Raw genomic sequence first — 26,190 nt, 5'->3', positions numbered from 1 at the left:
TTTCAATCATCTTGAATGTGTTGAGGCTTGTTTTGTGTCCTAATATGTGGTCTATTCTGTAGAATGTTTCATGGGCACTTGAAAAAAAAAAAAAGGTTCTGCTGTTTTAGGATGGAATGCTCTGAATATATCTGTTCAATACACCTGTCTAGGGTCACTTTTTCTTTGTTAATTTCCTGTTTGCATGATCTGTCCACTGATATAAGTAAGGTGTTAATGCCCCATAGTATTATTGTATTATTATTGATTAGTTCCCTTATATTTGTTAATAACTCTTTTATGCATTGGGTTGTTATTATGTGGGTGCATAAATATTTACAATTGTTCTATTTTCTTGTTGGGCTTTTCCCTTTATTATTATATAGTGTCTTTCTTTGTCTCAGGTTACAGTCTTTGTCTTTACATCTGAAATTAGTCTCTTGTAGTCAGTACATAGATCCTCTTGGTTTTTTAAATCCATTGGAAACTTTTGACTGGTGCATTTATCCCATTTACATGTAAAGTAATTATTGATAGATACATGTTTATTGCCATTTTATAATTTGTTTTGTCGCTGTTTCTGAAGATTTTCTCTGATCCTTTCATCTTTCTCTGTTTTGTGGGTTGCTGATTTTCTTTAGTGATATATTTGCATTTATTTTCCTTTATTCTTTGCACGTTATTAGTGGTTTTTGATATATGGTTATCATCAGGTTTGTGTATAACCCCTTCTACATATAACAGTCTATATTCAATATATATGATGGTCATTTCAATTTTAAATCCATTTTTTTACCCTCTCCTCCCCATGTTTTAGGTATATATTGTTGTATTATATATATATATATATATAGAGAGAGAGAGAGAGAGAGAGAGAGAGAGTGCAAAAGTGAGAGTATCAAGGTAGGAAGCACAAAAGTAATAAAAATGAATATTTATGAAAATGAATATTTTTGAAATTATGAATATTTATGAAAAAAATCAATTAAGTCACAAAATTAAAAAATATATATTATATATAAATAAATTAAGAAAATCACAAAATTAAAAAAATATATATATTTATATTTTAATTTTGTGACTTTAGTTTTTTTCATAATATTCATTTTTACTACCTTTGTGCATCCTACCTTGATACTGTCACTTTTGGTCTCTCCTTTCCACTCAGTCCCCTTATATATTTCTTGCAGGGCTGGTTAAGTGCTCATGAACTAGTTTTTGTTTGTCTGATAAACTACCTATTCTTCTATTCTGAATGATAACCTTGCTGGATAAAGTATTCTTGTTTGCAGAATTTTCCCATTCAGCACAGTGAATATATCTTGCCACTCTCTTCTGGCTTGCCAAGCTTCTGCTGAAAAATGTCCTGCTAGCCTTATGGATTTCCCTTGTAAGTTACCATCTTCATTTGTCTTGCTGATTTTAATTTGTTTCTTTGTTACTATATTTTCCCAATTTAGTTACAATATGTCTTGGTGTAGTGTCTGTTTTTGTTGATTTTGAGGGGTAATTCCTTCTTAGTCCAGCCAGCTGTTCACTCCAGGAAATGTGCTTCTCATTTTGTTTATTGAGTCCTTTATCTCTCCTAGGTTATTCTTGATCTTTGTGTTAAGGTCTCACTCATGTTTTCCACACTTTTCTCAAGTTCATTGAGTATCCTTATAATCCTTGCTTTAAATTCTCAGACATGTTATTTAAATCTGTTTCAGTTAGATATCTGGCTGTGCCTTATCTTGTTCTTTCATTTGGGATAAATTTCTCAGTTTCCTCTTTTTCTCTGCTTCTATGTTTCTCTGTGTTAAGACAGGCAATTATGTCTTCTGCTTTCAAAAGTAGAGACTTTATGAAGAAGAGGTCCTGGAATTACCTGCAGTGCAGTGTCCCCTCTTCACCAGAACCTGAAGCTTCAGGAGAGTATCCTATGCATGTTGCTAATTTCCTGCTCTTGCGTCTGAGTCACTTTTCCTTCCAGTGCAATCATCTTCACTGACTCTGCCTAATGTTTTCTGTCTATGGTGTTAGTGGGACCCAGAAAGGCCAGCTTTGAGAGGGCATGCCTGCTTGAGAAATTGGGATTGAGGCAGCATTTTTACCAAAAAAAATTTTTCTGAGCTATTAGTACTATGCTGTATCCCCTCAAGAAGTGTGACTGCTGGGTCTGCACACCAGTGTGGCTGTGGGTGTGAGGCTGGGCTCTCAGCTTGGCAATGGCTGGACACAACTGAGCATGGTTCAGCAATGTGGGCTGGTGCTGCAAGTTGTCTTGGCATAGTACATTGTCGCAACTGTGTACCTGGCAGCTGCATGTGATGCATGTGCAACTTAACAAAAATTTCTGTGAGCTTAGAGCTGAAGTTAACAGGCTTGGAGTCGGTGAGTCCTCCAGAGAATTTGTGGACATTGTGCATTGCTAGTGTGTTAGGTAGAAAGTGTCTATGCTGCCCAGCTGACCACAGGTGGCCCTTTGTTTATGCAAGAGGGCAGGTGAAGTGAAAGTTGCCTGCCAGATCCCTCATTTTCAAAGAAGTCCCCCAACACACTCCAAAATGAGTAAGAACAGATATGTCTCCCATTTGTTCCCAGTGTTGTGTAAGTTACTTTTTTTATGTTGTCCTTTTGTGCAGGTTGCTGTGCCTTTAAAGGTGGTGACCCTGTTACCACTCACCCTCCCAGGTAGCCCAATGCTGAATCAGCTGACTTTTAAAGCTCTAAGGTCCTAGTCTCACTGGTTATAGAAACTCATGAAATTCAGCCCCTCTGGTTTTCAAAGCCAAATATTATCTGCATTAATCCTCCCCATATGAGCTCCTGGTGTGAGAGTTCATTTCCCTGCCTTCTTCCTACACGCAGCTACTTCCCTTTTGTAGACAACCTTCCTCCACCTTTCGGACTTCCCTAAACTTTAAGATGCAGCTTCTTCTCTGTATTTAGTTGTGGAGTTTGTTCTGCCAGTCTTTGAGTCACTCTCTGATTTATTGACTTGGATGTGGATGATACCTAGTCATAAACATGGGGCTGGATTAACACAGGGTTCTCCCACTCTGCTCATACTTAACCTATTGAGCCACCCAGGTACTCCTCATGTGTTAAATCTTAATCTCCAATGTGATAGTATTTATATGGAGGGCCTTTAAGAGGTCATGAGTGTGATAAATACTTTCATAAAATAGACCTCAAGGAACTCCAGAGATCCCTTATGCCATGGGAGGTCACAGTGAGAATATGGCTATCTAAGAATCAGAATGTGGCTCCTCAATATACACTACATCTGCCAGTCTATGCTATTTTTATTATGTTGTTTTTGCTATGACAGCCCAAAAGGACAATGACAATACAGAGTGGTAAGTTAAATAAAAAGTTTATATTCACATAGTTTTGGAGGCCAATGGTCTAAGATCAAAATGTTAGCATGTGTGGATTCTCCTGAGGCCTCTTTTCTTGTCTTGAAGAAAGCCAACTTCTACCTTTGTCTTTATATGGTCTTTCCTCTGTGTGCACACATCCCTGGTATCTCTGCATAATTCAGAATACTGACAAATTTACAGCACACTCAAAATCCAATGTTTAATCAATTATAGCACAATAACTCAGTAGACTATTATGTAGTCTTTACATTTAGCCATTGCATATTTACTTGGTAAATGTGATATCTGAAGTAACAAAGCAGAGTGTAAAAATTGGTATCCATATGAGCAAATCATTGGAAATATCTCAAAGAAGTGAAAATATTTATGAAGTTGAATGTTAAGAATATGAGCATGTGATATCTATATTTTTTATAAATGAGTAAATGTGCATATTTTACACAGTGTCCACTATACCCAGACCCATACCTCTTCACAAAACAGAGTCAATGTTTTAGGCAGTATATGAGATAGAGTAATCCAGGTGGACATGGTAATGTCACATTTCCAGAAAGGGAATAGGATCAGGACCACTGACCTCTGAATGAATGAACTACATCACACAAATAGATGGGATAGCCAACACAACCATTTTCTTTCTTTCTTTCTTTCTTTCTTTCTTTCTTTCTTTCTTTCTTTCTTTCTTTTTTTTACCATGTATTTTATTTTATTTTGTTTTATTTAATTTTAATTTTATTTTATTTTCTCAGTGTTCCAAGATTTGTTGTTTATGTACCACACCCAGTGCTCCATGTAATACATGCCCTCCTTTATACCCACCACCAGGCTCACCCATCCCCCCAAACCCATCCCCTCTAAAATGCTCAGTTTGTTTCTCAGAGTCCCCAGTCTCTCATGGTTCATCTCCCCCTCAATTTCCCCCAACTGACTTTTCTTATCCTTCTCCTAATGTCCTCCATGTTATTCCTTAGTTCCACAAGTAAGTGAAACCATGTGATAATTGACTCTCTCTGATTGACTTATTTCACTCAGAATAATCTCCTCCAGTCCTGTCCATGTTGATACAAAAGTTGGTTATTCATCTTTTCTGATGGCTGAATAATATTCCATTGTATATATGGACCATATCTTCTTTATCCATTCATCTGTTGAAGGGCATCTTGGCTCTTTCCATAGTTTGTCAATTGTGGACATTGCTCAACAAAACAAAGAGGCAAACCACGGAATGGGAGAATATATTCACAAATGGTGCAACAGATAAAGTGCTGATATCCAAGATCCATTTTCTTTTCTTTTTGTTTCAAATTTTAAATTCTAGTCAGTTAAAGTTTCAGGAATAGAACTTAATGATTCATCAATTACATATAACACTCAGATCATCACAACATGTGCCCTCCTTTATGCCCAGCACCAGTTTAACCTAACACCCACCCGCCACGTTCCAACAAACCTCAGTTTGCTATCATTAAGAGTCTCTGATTCTTAATGGTTTGTTTCCCTCTCTTTTTTTCCCCTCTTCCCATATGTTCATCTGTTTTCTTCCACATATGAATGAAACCCTATGGTATTTGTCTTTCTCTGACTGTCTTATTTGCTTAGCATACTACACTTTTGTTCATTCATGTCATTGAAAATGGCAAGACTTCATTCTTTTTAATGGCTGAGTAATATTCCTTAGTATCTATATCCTACATCTACTTTATCCATTAATCAGACAATGGACATTTGGGCTCTTTCCATAATTTCACTATTGTTGATACTATTGTTACAAACACTGGGGTTCATGTGACTTTGAGTTATTACATTTGTACCCTTTGGATAAATACCTATCAGTGCAATTATTGGGTTGTAGGGTAGTTCTATGTTTAACCTTTTGAGTAACCTCCCTACTGTTTTCCAGACTGGCTGCACCAGTTTGCATTCCCACTAACAGTACAAGACAGTTCCCCTTTCACCATATCCTTGCCAGCACCTGTTGTTTCCTGTGTTGTTGAGTTTAGCTATTCTGACACTGTGTGAGGTGATAACTCATTATGGTTTTGATTTGTATTTCCGTGCTAATGAGTGAGGTTAAGGATTTTTTCATGTGTCTGTTTAGCCACCTGTATGTATTATTTGGAGAAACATCTGCTTATGTATTATGCCCATTTCTTAACCAGATTATTTATTTTGGAGGTGTTGACTTTGATAAGTTACTTATAGATTTTGGATTCTAGCCCTTTATCAAATAAATCATTTGCAAATATCTTCTCCCATTTCATAGGTTGCTTTTTAGTTTTGTTGATTGTTTCCTTTGTTGTGCAAAAGGTATTTATTTTGATGAAGTCCCAATAGTTCATTTATTTTGATGAAGTCCCAATAGTTTCCCTTGTCTTCTGTGATGTGTCTAGCAAGATGTTGCTACAGCCCATGTCAAACTGGTTGCTGACTATATCCTCCTCTAGGATTTTGATTGATTCTTGTCTTACACTTAAGTCTTTCATTCATATTGAATTAGTTTTGTGTATGATATAGGAAAGTGGTCCCATTTCATTCTATTATTTCCCTATGTTTTTTTCAAGTCCAGATACTATTGTTTTGACTGTTGTTCTGCATTCTTGTTCAGATATATTGCTTATATCTGTTTTGAACAAGTCTCCGGTTGTCATTTCTTGTTGACCTTTCTTTTGGAAAGAATTCCTCCATCTTGTCATTATGTCTAGGTTTCCCTCTCTTACATGTTATGAAAGCTTTTTGTTTCTTGCTCCTGAGAGTAATATTATATTAATAAAGGGTCATAAACCGTGTGGTCCTGTCACTTCAGGAAGTGTTTCTGGTGTATGCTGTTGTACTCTGCTTTTGTGTTTTGGCTGCTCTTTCCCACAAATCCAGTCCTCTGCAGAATTCCTCTTTGCTTGCAGTGGGAAGTGTTTGGACTTTTAACTAGGTGTTCTTTGATTTGTTTTTTAATATAAGACTTAAAAAAAAAGCCTGATCCAAGAAAGGTGAAAAGGAAAAGGAAAAAAAAAAGCAAAGAAAGAAACAAAAAAAGTATAAGCTGATTCCAAAGAAAAACAAAGACAGAATAAAGAAGAGGGAACAAAAAAGGATCTTGTCCCAAAAGGAGAGACTTAAACAAGCAGACTAACAAATGAACAAAAAACTATAAGCCTGATTCCAAAGAAAGAAGAAAGAGAGAGAGAGAGAGAAGAAAAAAAATAAATTAAAAACTGTGGTGCAAAAATAATGAATACTGTTAGGCTGAAAATAAAAAATAAATTTAAAAAAACTTTTTAAATAAATAAATAAGAATTTGAAAAAATCTGATCTTTTGTCTACCATAACTGAAGCTGATGCTTTGGAGCACTCTATTATCAGTAGACTTGGTACATGTGGGTGCCCTGATTTGGTCCTCTTGGGGAGAGGCTCATTGCTCAGGCTTACAGTCAGCCCTGTCCTAGTAAAGTTGGCCCTGCCAGGCACAGGGAGGAGTAGTTTGGTGTATGTGACTACAACCTCCACTGGTGGGTGGGCTGTTTTTTCTCTGAAGTCCAAACACACTGTTGGCCTGGTTGGTGAGGGTGGAAGATCGTGTCAATCTGCACTCATCCCCAGGGAGAGGAATTTGGGGGCCACCACTGTTCAGGAGACCCTCACAAACAGCAAACAATCTTCCCTCCAATGTCCCAGGCTTTTGTCAGATCATTGCGCTCAACCTGTCTGTGCCTGGGCCATCAGGCACAGGATGTATTTATCTCTGGCCCGTGGCTGGGATTCAAAACTCCAAATATGAAAGACCTGACAACATGCAGACCCATCTCCCTCCCCCATAAGAGCCTCACAGCCCTGCACCTGACACCATCCTGTCCCAGAAAAGCAATTGCATGACTGCAGATCCCTAGAATCTATTGTGAAACCAGGTTATCTGCCCTCTGTGTATGCCTTCGTTCCCTGCTGTTCAACAGCCGCTAAATGGCACTGGAGAGGCAATATACCCTCTTTGTCCTTGAAAAGGCAAATACCTTCTTCTTTAGGAAGGGGACCATCATCTCTCACTGTGACCCAGGGAATCTTCACACGCAGTGTCTTACATGAGCCCTATACATTGCTCTTTCTCCCACTCTCTCCCTCTCTCCCTAATTTCTTTCCCCTAAAAGGGCTCCCTCCCCTCCACAGCACTATGGTTTTTCTCTCATCCAATTCATGTCTCTGAGCCTTGCATTTGTCACATTATCTTTCTCCCTCTTTTTGTGAAAAATGATTTCTTTTCTAAAAAAATATTTTATTTACTTATTTGATATAGAGAGAGCAAGCACAGCAGGGAGAGCAGCAGGCATAGGAAGAGGGAGAAGGAGAAGTATTGTTGAGTGGAAATCCTGATGGGTACTCAAACCCAAGACCCTGAGATTATGACCTGAGCCAAAGGCAGACACTTAATGAATGAGCACCCAGGCACCCCTGTGCAAAATGTTTTCTTAATCTTAAGACTGATATTCTAGTTGTTCAAAATAATTTGATGTTGATCTAGCAGTATCCATGGGATGAGACAAGCTCAGGGTCTCCCTATTACTCTGCCATCTCCTATCTGAAATCTCCTATCTGAGATCTGCATTCCCTCACTTTCACTCTGCAGGTGCCTTTAGGTCTAAAATGAGTCTCTTATAAGCAGCATATAGATTTTTTTCCCAAGATTTTATTTATTTTCCAGAGAGAGAGACACAGCAAGAGAAGGAACACTAGCAGAGGAGTGTGAAAGGGAGAAGCAGGCTTTCTGCTGAGCAGGGAGCCTGATGTTGGGATCCATCCCAGGACCCTGCAATTATGACCTGAGCTGAAGGCAGTCGCTTAACCAACTGAGCCACCCAGGTGCCCCTTGTTCTTGTTTTTTAATTCATTCTGATGTCCTCTGTCATTTGATTGCAGCATTTAGTCCATTTATCTTCAGGATGATTGTTGATATGAATTTAGTGTCATTGTGTTACCTGTATAGTTCGTGTTTTTGGTGATGCTCTCTGTTCCATTCTATTCTTTGTTGGCTTTTGTCTTTTTTCCCCACTCAAAGAGCCCCCTTTAATATTTCTTGTAGAGCTCATTTTATGCTCATGACCTCCTTTATTTTTTGTTTGTCTGGGAAAACCTTTATCTCTCCTATTCTGAATTACAGGATTGCAGGATAAAGTATTCTTGGCTGCATATCTTCCCATTCAGTACACAAAATGTATAATGCAACTCTCTTCCAGCCTGCCACATTTCTGTGGACAGATCTGTTGTGAAACTAATGTGCTCCCCACATATGTTAAGGGCCCACCCCTCCTGCTGCTTTCAACATTCTTTCCTTTCCTGCATATATCTTGTGTATTTGACTATGATATGTTTTGGTGATGGCTGGCTTCTGTTGAATTTAATGGGAGTTCTCCATGCACCTTGGATTTTGCTATTTGTTTCCTTCCCCAGATTAGGCAACTTTTCATCTATAATTTACTCGAATAAAACTTTTGCCACTTTTTCTTTCTCTTCTTATGGAACTCCTATGATAGGAATGTTGTGCTTTAAGAAGTTGCTGAGCTCTCTAAGTCTACATTTGTGATCTAATACTTTTCCTTCCCTGTTTAGCTTCATTATTTTCCATAATTTTATCTTTTAAACCAGTGATTCATTCCTCTGCTTCTTCCATCCTCATTTTCATGGCCTCCAGTTGGGTTTGCATCTCCGTTATAGCATTTTTAATTTTAGCCTGACTAGTTTTTTAGGTTTTTAAAATCTCTGCAGTAAGGGATTCTTTTTTTTAAAAAGATTTTATTTATTTATTTGCACAGAGAGAGAGATCACAAGTAGGCAGAGAGGCAGGCAGAGAGAGAGGGGGGAAGCAGGCTCCCCGCTGAGCAGAGAGCCCAATGCGGGGCTTGATCCCAGGACCCTGAGATCATGACCTGAGCCAAAGGCAGAGGCTTAACCCACTGAGCCACCCAGGTGCCCCGCAGTAAGGGATTCTTTAGTGTCTTCTATGTTTTTTTTTTTTTTATGCCAAGCTACTATCCTTATAATTGTTGTTTTAACATCTGTTTCATACATCTTATACCAGTTTTGATTCAATTCCTGGCCATTACTTCTTCCTGTCCTTTCTTTAGAGGTGAATTCCTACATCTTGTCATTTTGTCTAGGTCACTGTTCTTGTGTGTGTGTGTGTGTGTGTGTGTGTGTGTGATTGTTAGGAAGCCTGTTTATTTGTGGTCCTGTAAGTAATGGCTATATTAATAAGAGGTCCAGAAACTAGGGCAGAGGTCTTATATGCATTATTATGTCATGTTTTGATTGCCCCTATCCTCAGGTAAATCCTTTGCATAGTTTCTTCTTGTCTGTATTGGGAGGTGTTTGGGCTTTGTCCACTGTGTGGCAAGTTTTACCTAGGTGTGTTTGGTCTGCTTTTTAAAAGAAGTTAGATCTAAAGAAAGAATCTAGATCCCATTTCCCCTATAGCTAAAGTTTTGCAGCCCTCTATTATCAGTAAATTTGGTGTGTGTGAAGAGTTTGTGTTGGTCTTCTGGGGAAGGGAGCTTCTGGGCTGATTTTCAGGCCAATATGCCCTAGTAAACATACACCTGTAGGGCTTAATGCAAGCAACTCCAGTCTCCACTGCACGACACTGTGTTGTTATTCACAGAAGTTGGTCTGTGTTGCAGTGCAGGGAGGGTAATGGCTTTGCTCCCCTTTCTCCTCCCTGGAGTGGAGAGTTTGAACCCATCACTCTTTAGGAAACCCTAACAGAAGAATGAATAATCATCCCTCTTTTGTCCCCAGCTTCCATCAGATCCTTGTCTTCACCTTGTCTGTGTTTGAGTTATCTGCCTGCCACGTGGTATACTACTCTTGTGTTTTATCTTGGGCATGAACCTGGGTTTCAAAACTCTAAATGTTATGGACCCACATGGAACAGACCTGGAGAAGGTCACTGTGCTTTTGTATTTGTTGGTTTGTCCCATTAGAGCAGTTGCATGACCATGCAGTGGTTGAAAGTTCATGATAAATCACAGCAAAGAGCCAGCACCAAAGTTTGCTGCCCTCAATAAGTTTCTTTGCTCCTTAGCCAGGGAAGAGGGAGACACATTGGCATCACCAGAATGGGAGGCTGTAGTAGTCAGTTAATGGCCTTCAACAAGTTAGTGCTTTCAAAAGCTATTCATTATGATTCTTGATTTGTTTAGACTACCTGTAACTATATCATTAGTGAGAGTTGTTTAGTGTTCTCAGAAGCAGCTTAAATCCAAGGTTATTGAAACTTTTTGAACAGATTATAAAAATTAGTTCCCTATGTTTAATAAGGATTTTCTAAGTATTAAGATTAATAATTTCACCCCTAAAAGGGAATTTTCAAAAAGCCTCTCATGAAAAGTTGCCAAATTACAATCTATTCATATAAATGTTTTTCAGGTGGAAGTGAATCCTCCTGGGATAAGGATGAGATGCAATCTTCTCTTGCTGCTCCTGGACCCCAACATGGACTTGCTCATGCAGCCCTGGCTAGCCAGCCAGGCCTTAGGGGTACTCCTGCCCTTAATCCACTGCAGCAGAACCACTTACTGACCAATAGTATGTATTCTGTCCTTTCAAATTTGGTGTGTTGAGAAAAATACCACACAAGACCCACTACAAACCTTGGTCAAGCAGGATTAGTACATTTTCCTTCCACGGTGTTCAACACTTTGAAGTCATAAGGATAGGTTTAGAGGGATTTATTTGAAACTGTGGGTTTTATAGAGTAAAGATAGATTGAGAGGGCATGTAGCAGAGTAAAGATACATGGGAAGTCATGTAGCAGAGTAATTAAGAAAGTTGTCTATAGTCACATAAACTTGGGTTTGAAATCCACTTCTTTTGAATTCCATGCTATTATTTGACCTTGGAGAATTCATCTAATTTTTCCAAGTCTCCACAGTGTCCACAACTACAAAGGAAGGATAAAAATATGCCTATTAGGTAAGGTTATTGTGAATGCTAAAAATAACAAAAGAAAAGCTGTTAGTGACTTGCATACGGTAATAACTCTTTACATTATAAGTATTATTATTACTCATTAATCGAATTTTAGCTAAAGTATACAAATTCAGGTTTAGATAATGTTTTTAGGAACTTCAAAAACTCAGAAGTCTTTCTGTAGGAAAGTGTGCCTTATATACATTACTTTACTAAAACACCACTTTTCCTTTTTAAATCCTAATTTTCTTATAAGCAGGAATCTGAGAGAAAACTTTCATTATTTCTTTCCATGAGATTTTCAGTCTCTCACTAAGCCTTAGGATTAAAACAACAGAACAGAGATATTCTGAAATATTTTAATATGATGTATTAAATCTTAATGAAATCTGTCAGTTTTAAGCATACAGAATGAGTCTTACTTTAAAAATGTTATAAACTCAAATGTGAAAGGTACATAGAAATGAAATGTTAAGCAAAGATAAATACATGCCAAGAAAGTTATAAACATTGTGTTATGAGAAGTTGAAAAAAGGACTGATTAAAGTTGACTTATTTCATAAAGCAGGAAAATTTGGAAGACTTCTGGTTTCTGGTCTGACAAGTTTAGAAGTCAACTCCTCATCAAAGCAAGATTAAAAACTCTTTTAAATCCATCAGAGATTGAATTCACAGGGCAGAGCTGGCCCCCAAATTGAAGATATAGGCAGATACAGAAAATCAGAGCTTACAGGGAGCAGAAGCCACAGCTAGAGTCTCGTAGAAATATTTAAATTGATAGAGATTTTGTTTGGACCTACCATGAGAGATAAAAACCCCTGGGGGCCAATTCTTAGTGGGTCTCTGCACATTCATAAGTCTTAATTCCAGGAGCACCTTGAGGTTCTCATGGTGATGAAAATGCCTTTCATGTTTCGTGCTGGGAGACAGAAGTACCCATTTCAAAATATGCCCAAAATGTTCTGTTCACCTCAACAAAGGCCAACCCTCAAAGGAAACTGCTTTTACAAAACTACTTTGTTTTACCAGGGCCTAACTGCTATGGGGGAAAGGATATATTAAAGTCCAGCATCCTGTAATCATTAATGTGAGGTAAGGGACATGTACTTCTCTAGCCCCTTTAACATTTCCTGTGTGAAAAGAGAAATACTCAACTTTAGCCCCCTCTAGTCTTCCTCTCTCACCTAAGAGAGATAAAAGCTAAAAATTCTTTGTGAAAATCATAACCCAAAGACACAGACTCATTAAGAGACTGAAATCTAATCATGTTTCTCCTCCTTACACATATTACCACCACCACAATAAGGCTCTATATAAGAACAGTGGATTGCAACTGAGGAAACTGAAGTCCTCATACCAAATTGAATTTGGATTCTTTAGGACACACCAAAGATAATAAGGAGGACAAGAAATTACCACTAACACAACAGCTACAGGAAACAGTAAATATAACTTAATTCCAAGTTGAGCCTGGTTATCTGGTCCAGGACAGGAATTCAGGAAAAGCATAATTGAACTGAAAAGCAACATTAATCAACTAGCTCTAATGGAATTTTATAGAATATTTTATCCAACAACAGAAGGATAGGCAATCTTTCAAACCTGAACCATGAAGAAATAGAAAATCTGAACCATGAAGAAATAGAAAATCTGAACAGACTGATAACAAGTAATGAAACTAAATCAGTAATGTAAACATACCCCCCCTAAAAAAAAAAGTCCCAGACCAGATGGCTTCAGAGGCAAACTCTACCAAATATTTAAAGAGGAATTAATGCTTATTCTCCTCAAACTGTCCCAAAAAATTGAAGAGGAAAAAAAATTCAAATACATTATATAAGGCCAGAGTTAACCTGATGCCAAAAGCAGGTAAATACCATTTAAAACAAAAACAAAAACAAACTACAGATCTATATCCCTGATGAACATATATGCAAAAACCATCAACAAAATATTAGCAAAGTACATACAACAATACATTAAAAGGGTTATTCAACATGACCAAGTAGGATTTATTCAGGGCATGCAAGAATGGTTCAATATCCACAAATCAATCACCACCGTACACCACATCAACAAACCAAGGATAAAAATCATATGACCATTTAAATACATGCAGAAAATGTATTTAAAAAATTAATGCCTATTCATTATAAAAAAACTCTCAACAAAAGTGGTGTTGTAGAGGGAACATATCTCAAAATACTAAAAGCTATATATGAAAAACCCACAGGTAACATCTTAATCAAAAGAAGCTGAGAGCTTTTCCTCTAATATTAGGAACAAAAAAGGATGTCTAATCTTCTCATTTTTATCAAGTGAGTACTGAAAATCCTAGCCACAATAATGAGACAAGAAAAAAGAAATAGATATCCAAATAGTTAAGGAAGAAGCAAAATTTTCATTATTTGCAGATGACATAATACTATACAGAAAAACCTTAAAATTCCACCAAAAAATTACTAGAAGTAATAAATTAATTCAGTAAATTTGCAGACTAAAATATAAAATCCAGAAATCTGTAGCATTTCTTTACACAAATAACAAAGAAGCAGAAAGAAATTTTATGAAAAATTCATTTACAGTTTACTCAAGTAGATGTTTTATTAGGAATAAATTTAACCAAAGAGATAAAAGACCTATATCCTGAAAACCACAAAACACTAAGGAAATAAACTGAAGATGACACAAACAATTGGAAAGATATTCCATTCACATGGATTGGAAGAACCAATGTTGTTAAAATGTCCATGCTACACAAAGCAATCTAGAGATTCAATGAACTCTCTACCAAAATATCAACAGCACTTCTCACAAACTAAAACAAATAATACTAAAATATTTGTGGCACCATAAAAGAAAAAGCTATCATGAGACAAAGAACACAAAGCTGGGGGTATCACAATTCTGGGTTTCTAGATACATTACAAAGCTGTAGTAATCAAAACAGAATGATACTGGAACAAAAATAGATTTGTAGATCAAAGGAACAAACAGAAAAACTAGAACTAAATCCCTGATTATATGGTCAATTAATCTATGATAAAGAAGGCAATAATGTACAATGAGGAAGAGAGCCTCTTCAATAAATGGTGCTGGGAAAACTGGACATCTACATATAAAAAATGAAATTGCACCACTTTCTAACACCAAAATCAAACTCAAAACAGATTAAAGAACTAAATTTGAGACTTGGAACTACAGAAATCTTTGAAGAGAACACAGGTAGTAATTTCTTTGCCATAAGTTGTGACAACATTTTTCTAGGTATGTCTCATAAGGCAAGGGGAATTTTAAAAAATAAATGATTGAGATTGCATCAAAATAAAATGCTTTTTCATAGCAAAGGAAAACCTCAACAGGACAAAAGACAGCCTACTGAATGGAAGAATATATTTAGAAATGATATGCCCCATAAGGTATAAATATCCAAAATATTTAAAGAATTTATGCTTAGCTTAGAAAGTGATGGCAAACTAGGAGGATCTTGGTTTCACCACATACCATAAACACGACTATATAACTACCAAATCATCCTAAATACTCCAGTAATCACCTTAAAACTGACAGAAAAAAAACCCCTCCGTAACAAGAAAGAAGAGGCCACATCAAAGAAGGTAAGAAGTGCAAATATGAGGGTTATTGAAGAACCAGATCACAGCTGCTGCAAAGGTGAGGGAGTCATGGTCCTGGAGAAGGGCAGAAGAGAGTGGAGCAAATGGGATCACACCAGGAAAATATTTCCCCATAGCCACTGGTTTGGGATTAAAAAAAAAAAAAAGAGTGACTGAATTTTGCGAGTTCTTGCAACCAGCAGGACCTAAAGCCTGGAGCTTGAAAGTTCAGGGGCTGTGCCTGGGATAGAACCTGGAGATCACTGCTTTGTTCCTGGAGAGAAGGCAAGAAAATGACCCAGGACCAGGCAGCATGGAGTGATCTGAAGAGCATCTGGGGCACATAGTAAAGAGATTAGTAACCATTCTCTGAGCAGTTTCCTAATTGGCAGCATTCACTGAGATACCTCTCTGAGAATGAAGGAGCTGACTGGCACCATTTCCCTCCTAAGTTTTTCAGCATAAACAGGGAGCAGTGTAGTGCTAACACTGGCTACCTAACTTGCTTACACCAAGCCTCTCCCATGTGCTCTGTTGGATATGCCCTACTAAGTCACATTTGCTTCATTCAAGCTCAGAGGACTCCTTCAGTCAAAGACCAGCACAAATTATAGCCCCCCTCCCACTTTACCCTACCAGAGAGTTTTACAGTGGCTCAGTTCTAATAAAGGTAGTGTTAAGTCTCATTTCAGAAGCCAACCAGAACACACCTAATTAAAACCAACCATATTCAAATGAGAGACAAAACACTGCATACAGCAGGCAAGAAAAATCTCTGCAGATGAATGGACTTAAGGAAAGAGCAGCCAGCGGCAGAGCACATGCATCACACACCAGCGACACTCCTGGATATACCTAGGCCCTTCACACAACACCACATTTTCTGCATAAGGTCATTACTTTCAGAAGCAGGAGACATAACTTCATTTTCGAGCACAGAAGAAGGCAGAGTCATAAATATTTACAGGACAGAAGAATAAAAGGACAAGATAAAGCCACAGCCTAAAATATAAGTGAAAAAAGTATATATAATTAACATGCCTGAAGTAAACTTAAAGCAACAGTGATAAGGAACTCACTGAGGTTGAGAAAAAGTAGAAGATATCAGTGAGACTCTACCACAGAGAAAGAAGAGTTAAAAAGAATAAATCACTAGTCCTTTATCTGATATGTCGTTTGCAAATATCTTCTCCCATTCTGTCAGTTGTCTTTTGATTTTGTTAACTGTTTCCTTTGCTGTGCAAAAGCTTTTGATCTTGATGAAATCCCAATAGTTCATTTTTGCATTTTTGCCCTTGCTTCCCTTACCTTTGGCGTTGTTCTAGGAAGATGTTGCTGCGGCAGAGGTCGAAGAGGTTGCTGCCTGTGTTCTCCTCAAGGATTTTGATGGATTACTTTCGCACATTGAGGTCCTTCATCCATTTTGAGTCTATTTTTGTGTGTGGTGTAAGGAAATGGTCCAATTTCATTTTTCTGCATGTGGCTGTCCAGTTTTCCCAGCACCATTTATTGAAGAGGCTGTCTTTTTTCCATTGGACATTCTTTCCTGCTTTGTCGAAGATTAGTTGACTGTAGAGTTGAGGGTCTATTTCTGGGCTCTCTATTCTGTTCCATTGATCTATGTGTCTGTTTTTGTGCCAGTACCATGCTGTCTTGATGATGACAGCTTTGTAATAGAGTTTGAAGTCCGGAATTGTGATGCCACCAACGTTGGCTTTCTTTTTCAATATCCCTTTGGCTATTCGAGGTCTTTTCTGGTTCCATATAAATTTTAGCATTATTTGTTCCATTTCTTTGAAAAAGATGGATGGTACTTTGATAAGAATTGCATTAAATGTGTAGATTGTTTTAGGTAGCATAGACATTTTCATGATATTTATTCTTCCAATCCAGGAGCCTGGCACATTTTTCCATTTCTTTGTGTCTTCCTCAATTTCTTTCATGAGTACTTTATCGTTTTCTGAGTATAGATTCTATGCCTCTTTGGTTAGGTTTATTCCGAGGTATCTTATGGTTTTGGGTGCAATTGTAAATGGGATTGACTCCTTAATTTCTGTTTCTTCTGTCTTGCTGTTGGTGTAGAGAAATGCAACTTATTTCTGTGCATTGATTTTATATCCTGACACTTTACTGAATTCCTGTATAAGTTCTAGCAGTTTTGGAGTGGAGTCTTTTGGGTTTTCCACATATAGTATCATATCATCTGCGAAGAGTGATAATTTCACTTCTTCTTTGCCGATTTGGATGCCTTTAATTTCCTTTTGTTGTCTGATTGCTGAGGCTAGGACCTCTAGTACTATGTTGAATAGCAGTGGTGATAATGGATATCCCGGCCGTGTTCCTGACCTTAGCGGAAAAGCTTTCAGTTTTTCTCCATTGAGAATGATATTTGTGGTGGGTTTTTCATAGATGGCTTTGATGATATTGAGGTATGTGCCCTCTATCCCTACACTTTGAAGAGTTTTGATCAGGAAGGGATGCTGTACTTTGACAAATGCTTTTTCAGCATCTATTGAGAGTATCATATGGTTCTTGTTCTTTCTTTTATTGATGTGTTGTATCCCATTGACTGATTTGCGGATGTTGAACCAACCTTGCAGCCCTGTAGTAAATCCCACTTGGTCGTGGTGAATAATCCTTTTAATGTACTGTTGAATCCTATTGGCTAGTATTTTGTTGAGTATTTTCACATCTGTGTTCATCAAGGATATTGGTCTATAGCTCTCTTTTTGGATGGGATCCTTGTCTGGTTTTGGGATCAAGGTGATGCTGGCCTAATATAATGAGTTTGGAAGTTTTCCCTCCATTTCTATTTTTTGGAACAGTTTCAGGAGAATAGGAATTAGTTCTTCTTTAAATGTTTGGTAGAATTCCCCCGGGAAGCCGTCTGGCCCTGGGCTTTTGTTTGTTTGGAGATTTTTAATGACTGTTTCAATCTCCTTACTGGTAATGGGTCTGTTCAGGCTTTCTATTTCTTCCTGGTTCAGTTGTGGTAGTTTATGTATTTCTACGAATGCATCCATTTCTTCCAGATTGTCAAATTTGTTGGCGTAGAGTTGCTCATAGTATGTTCTTATAATAGTTTGTATTTGTTTGGTGTTAGTTGTGATCTCTCCTCTTTAATTCGTGATTTTATTTATTTGGGTCCGTTCTCTTTTCTTTTTGATAAGTCAGGCCAGGGGTTTATCAATTTTATTAATTCTTTCAAAGAACCAGCTCCTAGTTTCATTGATTTGCTCTGTTGTCTTTTTGGTTTCTATTTCATTGATTTCTGCTCTGATCTTTATGATTTCTTTTCTCCTGCTGGGCTTAGGGTTTCTTTCTTGTTCTTTCTCCAGCTCCTTTAGGTGTAGGGTTAGGTTGTGTACCTGAGACCTTTCTTGTTTCTTGAGAAAGGCTTGTACCGCTATATATTTTCCTCTCAGGACTGCCTTTGTTGTGTCCCACAGATTTCGAACCGTTGTATTTTCATTGTCATTTGTTTCCATGATTTTTTTCAATTCTTCTTTAATTTCCTGGTTGACTCATTCATTCTTTAGAAGGATGCTCTTTAGTCTCCATGTATTTGGGTTCTTTTCAAACTTCTTTTTGTGGTTGAATTCTAGCTTTAGAGCATTGTGGTCTGAAAATATGCAGGGAATGATCTCAATCTTTTGATACCGGTTGAGTCCTGTTTTAGGACCGAGGATGTGATCTATTCTGGAGAATTTTCCATGCGCACTAGAGAAGAATGTGTATTCTGTTGCTTTGGGATGAAATGTTCTGAATATATCTGTGATGTCCATCTGGTCCAGTGTGTCGTTTAAGGCCTTTATTTCCTTGCTGATCTTTTGCTTGGATGATCTGTCCATTTCAGTGAGGGGAGTGTTAAAGTCCCCTACTATTATTGTATTGTTGTTGATGTGTTTCTTTGATTTTGTTATTAATTGGTTTATATAGTTGGCTGCTCCCACGTTGGGGGCATAGATATTTAAAATTGTTAATTCTTCTTGTTGGACAGACCCTTTGAGTATGATATAGTGTCCTTCCTCATCTCTTATTATAGTCTTTGGCTTAAAATCTAATTGATCTGATATAAGGATTGCCACTCCTGCTTTCTTCTGATGTCCATTAGCATGGTAAATTCTTTTCCACCCCCTCACTTTAAATCTGGAGGTGTCTTCGGGCTTAAAATGAGTTTCTTGGAGGCAACATATTGATGGGTTTTGGTTTTTTATCCATTCTGATACCCTGTGTCTTTTGACAGGGGCATTTAGCCCATTCACATTCAGGGTAACTATTGAGAGATATGAATTTAGTGCCATTGTATTGCCTGTAAGGTGACTATTACTGTATATTGTCTCTGTTCCTTACTGATCTACCACTTGTAGGCTCTCTCTTTGCTTAGAGGACCCCTTTCAAGATTTCCTGTAGAGCTGGTTTGGTGTTTGCAAATTCTTTCAGTTTTTGTTTGTCCTGGAAGCTTTTAATCTCTCCTTCTATTTTCAATGATAGCCTAGCTGGATATAGTATTCTTGGCTGCATGTTTTTCTCATTTAGTGCTCTGAAAATATCATGCCAGCTCTTTCTGGCCTGCCAGGTCTCTGTGGATAAGTCAGCTGCCAATCTAATATTTTTACCATTGTATGTTAGAGACTTCTTTTCCCGGGCTGCTTTCAGAATTTTCTCTTTGTCACTGAGACTTGTAAATTTTACTATTAGGTGACGGGGTGTGGGCCTATTCTTATTGATTTTGAGGGGCGTTCTCTGAACCTCCTGAATTTTGATGCTCGTTCCCTTTGCCATATTGGGGAAATTCTCCCCAATAATTCTCTCCAGTATACCTTCTGCTCCCCTCTCTCTTTCTTCTTCTTCTGGAATCCCAATTATTCTAATGTTGTTTCGTCTTATGGTGTCACTTATCTCTCAAATTCTCACTTCGTGGTCCAGTAGCTGTTTGTCCCTCTTTTGCTCAGCTTCTTTATTCTCTGTCATTTGGTCTTCTATATCACTAATTCTTTCTTCTGCCTCATTTATCCTAGAAGTGAGAGCCTCCATTTCTGGTTGCACCTCATTAATAGCTTTTTTGATTTCAACTTGGTTAGATTTTAGTTCTTTTATTTCTCCAGAAAGAGCTTTTATATCTCTCGAGAGGGTTTCTCTAATATTTTCCATGCCTTTTTCGAGCCTGGCTAGAACCTTGAGAATTGTCATTCTGAACTCTAGATCTGACAAATTACCAATGTTTGTATTGATTAGGTCCCTAGCCTTCGGTACTGCCTCTTGTTCTTTTTTTTTTTTTTGTGTTGAATTTTTCCGCCTTGTCATTTTGTCCAGATAAGAGTATATGAAGGAGCAAGTAAAATACTAAAAGGGTGGCAACAACCCCAGGAAAATATGCTTTAACCAAATTAGAAGAGATCCCAAATCGTGGGGGGGGTGGAGAAAGGGGATAAAAAGAGGTTCAAAAAGGAAGAAAGAAAAAAGATAAAAAGAAAAGAAAAGAAAAGAATTTTAAAAAGAAAACAAATAAGAAAAATATAAAAATATATATATATATATATATTGGATAAACTAGTTAAAAAACGTTAAAAAAGAAAAAGGTAAAATTAAAAAAAAAAATTTACCAGAAGGCGAGAAAAAAAACAAAAAATGAAAAAGAAAAAAATTAAATTAACTGCAAGACTAAAATAAATCACAGGGAAAAAGCCATGAGTTCCGTGCTTGGCTTTCTTCTCCTCTGGAATTCTGCTGCTCTCCTTGGTATTGAAACTCACTCCTTGGTAGGTTAACTTGGTCTTGGCTGGATTTCTTGTTTATCTTCTGTGGGAGGGGCCTGTTGTAGTGATTCTCAAGTGTCTTTGCCCCAGGCGGAATTGCACCGCCCTTACCCGGGGCCCCTGGTCTTCTCCGGCCCAGAGGAGCTGAGAGCCCAGGGCCCCACTCCTCAGTGCGCCCTCAGAGAACAGCGCCCAGTTACTCCCGTCTGCCTGACCTCCGGCCGCACTCTGAGCTCACCGAGCCTGCGACCGGTTCAAGGTAACACCGAGCTGTGAGCTTACTGTTGGCTCTGTCTCTGTAGCCGGCTTTCCCGTTCCTGTACCCGCAAGCTCTGTGACACTCATACACCCCCGATCCTTCTGTGACCTTGCGGGACCTGAGGCCACGCTGACGCCGCGTGGGCTTCGCCCTGGTTTAGCCTCTGGAGCGATGTCCCTCAGTGGAACAGACTTTTAAAAGTCCTGATTTTGTGCGCGGTTGCTCCGCCGCTTGCCGGGAGCCGGCCCCTCCCACCGGGGTCTAGCTTCCCGTCGCTTTGGATTCACTTCTCCGCCAGTCCTACCTTTCAGAAAGTGGTTGTTTTTCTGTTTCCAGAATTGCTGTTCTTCTTCTCTTCGATCTGCTGATGGATTTTCAGGTGTTTGCAATCTTTAGATAAGCTATCTAGCTGATCTCCGGCTAGCTGAAGTAGTCTCAGCCTGCTACTTCTCCGCCATCTTGACTCCCTTCCCTATTAGAAACATTGTTAATGCAATGAACAGCTGATCAGAAGAAGCAGGGGAACAAATTAATTACCTGGAAGAAAAAGTAATAGAAAGCAATTAAGCTGAAGAAGAAGAGAAAAAGAATTACGCAAAATGAGAATAGACTTAGGGAAACCAGTGACTATATCAAATGCAATAGCATTCATATTATAGGAGTCCAAGAAGAAGGAGAGGACAGAAAGTGGGCAGAAAATGTATTTAAGGGTGCCTAGGTGGCTCAATTGGTTAAGTCTTTGGTTCAGTTCAGGTCATGATTCCAGGGTCCTGAGATTAAGCCCGGCCTCAGGCTCTCTCTTCCTTTGCCTGCCTCTCCCTCTGCCTGCTGCTCCCCCTGTTTGTGTTCTCTCTGCCAAATAAATAAATAAAATCTTCTAAAAAATTTGAAGAACTAATAGCTGACCACTTCTCTAATCTGGGGAAGGAAAGAGATACACAGATCCCATAGGAACACAGAACTTCCATCAAAATCATCAATAGCAGGCCAACACCAAGTCGTCTGTAATTAAATTAGCAAAATATAATGATTTTTTTTTTAAAAATACCTTAAATGCAGCAAAACAAAATAAGTCCTTAACTTACAAGGGAAGACCCTTAAAGCTAGCAGGAGATTTCCCAACAGAAACTTTGCAAGCCATAATGGAATAATATGATATATTCAAACTGCTGAAGGGAGGGTTAAAGAGGTAGTTTCCAGATGGAGGCATGAATAAGAGTAAGCTAAGGTGAATTCAAATTGTAGAGTGCTGCAATTAGTCCAGTAAGGCTAGAGTAGAGCATACATAGAAAAATATCCTGAGATAACAAAGCTAGAAATGTAACTTCAAATGGAACTGAAGAGTTTGTATTTTATTTTGGAGATATTAAATAGCCACTAAAGTCCTAAAATTGGAGCAGAAAGGCAAATTATATGGCATAGGAGAACCAACCAGAAAGACAGCATACAAAACAAGTATTACAGGATTGGTACCTGACTAGAAATGGGAAAATGTTATAGAGGTCAACATGACTTGGAAATCAAATGACTGTGGGATTTTAGGAGTATTAGACTATTACTGAAGTTTGTAGCCTTAATAGCTAGGAAGAGGTGGTGTTATTCACTTACATAAGAGTTATAAGAGTTGCTGGAATACCAAGATGCTTGAGAAATAATGCTCCAATGTAGCTAGCATGATGACCTTGTGGTTAACAGGAAAGCAATGACCCATTTTGGTGATTTAAAAAAATAATTTAATTCCCATACTTTTAAAAGTCTATACATTTCTGGCTCCATATAAATTTTAGGATTATTTGTTCCATTATTTTGAAAAAAGATGGTGTTTTGATAGGGATTGCATAAAATGTGTAGATTGCTTTAGGTTGCATAGACATTTCCACAATATTTCTTCTTCCAATCCATGAACATGGAATGCTTTTCCATTTCTTTGTGTCTTCCTCATTTTTTTTCCATGAGTACTTTATATTTTTCTAAATACAGATTCTTTGCTTCTTTGGTTGGGTTTATTCCTAGGTATCTTATGGCTTTGGGTGCAATTGTAAATGGGATCAACTCCTTGATTTCTCTTTCTGTTGGTGTATAGAAATGCAGCTGATTTCTGCACATTGATTTTATATCCTGACATTTTACTGAATTCCTGTATGAGTTCTAGAAGTTTTGGAGTGGAGCCTTTAGGGTTTTCCACATAAAGTATCATGCAAAGAGTGAGATTTTGATTTCTTCTTTGCTGATCCAAATGCCTCTTATTTCTTTGTGTTGTCTGATTGTTGAGGCTAGGAATTCTAATATTATGTTGACTAGCGGTGGTGATAGTGGACAGTCTTGGCATGTTCCTGACCTTAGGGGGAAATCTCTCAGTTTTTCCACATTGAGAATGATATTTGCTATGGGTTTTTCATAGATGGCTTTTGTGCTTTGGGGTATGTACCCTCTATCCCTACACTGGAAAATTTGATAAAGAAAACCAAAGTTGGCAGCATCAAAATTCCAGACTTCAAGCTCTACTACAAAGCTGCAATCATCAAGACAGTACAGTACCAGCACAAAAAAAGACACATATCAATGTAACAGAATAGAGATCCCAGAAATGGACCCCCAACACTATGGTCAATTAATTCTTGACAAAGCAAGAAAGAATGTCCAATGGAGAAAGGACAGTCTCTTCAACAAATAGTGTTGGAAATATTGGTCAGCTGCATGCAGAATAATGAAACTGAACCATTTTCTTACACAACACACAAAAATAGACTCAAAATGGATGAAACAGGGCACCTGGGTGGCTCAGTGGGTTAAGCCGCTGCCTTCGGCTCAGGTCATGATCTCAGGGTCCTGGGATCGAGTCCCGCATTGGGCTCTCTGCTCAGCAGGGAGCCTGCTTCCTCCTCTCTCTCTCTCTCTGCCTGCCTCTGCCTACTTGTGATCTCTCTCTGTCAAATAAATAAATAAAATCTTTAAAAAAAATGGATGAAACACTTCAATGTGAGACAGGAATACATCAAAATCCTTGAGCAGAATACAGGCAACAACTTCTTTGATCAAAGTTATAGCAACTTCTTCATAAAAACATCATCAAAGTCAAGGGAAGCAAGGGCAAAAATGAACTATTGGGACTTCACCAAGATAAAAAGTTTTGGCACAGCAAAGGAAACAGTCAACAAAGTCAAAAGACCATGAACAGAATGGGACAACACATTTGCAAATGACATATCAGATAAAAGGCTAGCATCCAAAATCTATAAAGAACTTATCAAACTCAATACCCAAAAAACAAATAATCCAATCAAGAAATGGGTAGAAGACATTAACAGACATTTCTGCAAAGAAGACATCCAAATGGTCAACAGACACATGAAAAAGTGCTCAACATCACTCAGCATGAGGGAAATACAAATCAAAAACAGTGAGATACCACCTCACACCAGTAAGAATGACTGAAATTAACAAGTCAGAAAATGACAGATGTTGGTGAGGACATGGAGAAAGAGGAACCCACCTACACTTTTGGTGAGAATGCAAGCTGGTGATAGCAGTATGGATGTTCCTCAAAAAGTTGAAAATAGATCTACCCTATGACCCAGCAATCACACTATCGGGTATTTACCCTAAAGATACAAATGTAGTGATCTGAAAGGGCATGTGCACCCAAATCTTTATAGCAACAATGTTCACAATAGCCAAACTATGGAAAGAACCTAGATATCAATTTTCAGATGAATGAATAAAGAATATATATGTATATGTATATATGTATACATATGTGTGCATACACACACCAAATCTTCTTTATCCATATGTGTGTGTGTATATATATGTGTGTGTGTACATTAATGTACACATGTGTTTAATGTACACACACACACATACACACACACACAGAGGAATACCATGCAGTCATAAAAACCCCCGAAATCTTGCCATTTGCAATTATGTGAATGGAACTAGGGGGTATTATGCTAAGCAAAATAAGTCATTCAGAGAAAGACAATTATCATATGATCTCTCTGATATGAGGAATTTGAGAGTCAGGGCAGGAGGTTGTGGGGGTAGGGAGGAAAAAAATGAAACAAGATGGGACTGGGAAGGGAGACATGCCATAAAAGACTCTTAATCTCAGGAAACAAACTGAGGGCTGCTAGGGCTTGGTGGGGGAGGGGGAGGGTGGCTGGGTTATGGACACTGGGGAAGGTATGTGCTATGGTGAATGGTGTGAATTGTGTAAGATTGATGATTAACAGACCTGTACCCCTGAAACAAATAATTAATTATATGTTAATTTAAAAAAAAAGTCTATACATTTCTGGCATGTTACCAAATGAGCCAGATTGTTAGATTGTGCTGTACTTTTAATGGCTTTTAATTTAATGTTTTCAAATTTAGAAAAATGTTTACTTATAATTCAATATTTGCATATGCTTTACATGTGGAGCTCATGTGAGGTCACTAAAACTAGCCAGTGATGTCAATATTAGCTTAGAGTCTAGGGTATTATAATCAATTGACAATTATTGCAGGTCATGATCTGGAAGTGTAACTTTTAGGTCCTTCATAGTCTTTTGAAATGTTTAATTAATCATATTTTAAACTGTCAACAGGCTGTTAAATTCTCTTTGTAGTCATTGTTTAGTTTCCATGTCAATTGGACTTTAAGTAATCATATGACTTGATATGGCCAGTTGGTGTCTGAATGATGCTGAAAATCTTTGGAGAACTAAGGACAGATTATTACACTGTTAATGGAAGAGTAAATTGAATAGAGGCTTATTTAAGCATTTGTGTAATAAAGGGAGGAACGAATGGCTACTTTTCATTGACAGCTTGATCAATCTTCTACGAAAACTCTGAGTACGCAAAGAAACCATGAGATCTATAATTATCTTGGATAAATGAGAGCCTTATATAGAAACCTATTTAAATCATTGATTAGTATTATGTTGAACATCAAATAAGGTTTAGAGAAAAGATAAACAGTGATTAATTTAATATGTGTTATGTAATATCATTATAACAAAAGCATATGCGGAGTATAGTATAAAATGAATATACATCAAAGTAATTTTGGAAGGCTAATTGAAACACTTGTAATTTAAAAGAGCGTGCAGAGGCCATTTTTAAAAAAAAATTTATTTCTTTTAAGCATAACAGTATTCATTGTTTTTGCACCACATCCAGTGCTCCATTAAATCTGTGTCCTTCCTAATTCCCACCACCTGGTTCCCCCAACCACCCACCCCATGCCTCTTCAAAACCCTAATATTGTTTTCATA

The 26,190-nt window shown here is 37.8% G+C and overlaps 1 protein-coding gene across 5 annotated transcripts in view; it reads left to right on the top strand.

Annotated features, from left to right (window-relative positions):
* DACH2 (dachshund family transcription factor 2) overlaps window positions 1-26,190 on the top strand; it is a 904,655-nt gene that overhangs the window by 719,822 nt on the left and 158,643 nt on the right. For 4 of the 5 annotated variants that reach the window (XM_082715963.1, XM_082715964.1, XM_082715962.1 and 1 more), the window contains one exon: window positions 10,752-10,910. The exons of the other annotated variant lie outside the window; for it this stretch is intronic. In XM_082715963.1, the coding sequence (XP_082572089.1) occupies window positions 10,752-10,910 (159 nt within the window). The remainder of the gene's footprint in view (window positions 1-10,751; window positions 10,911-26,190) is intronic. 5 annotated transcript variants of the gene reach the window in all.

Source organism: Mustela nivalis, assembly GCF_964662115.1.
Source record: "Mustela nivalis genome assembly, chromosome: X".
Lineage (NCBI taxonomy): Eukaryota > Metazoa > Chordata > Mammalia > Carnivora > Mustelidae > Mustela > Mustela nivalis.
Note: the sequence above shows the minus strand (reverse complement) of the source record. Positions and strands in the feature narration are given on the sequence as shown.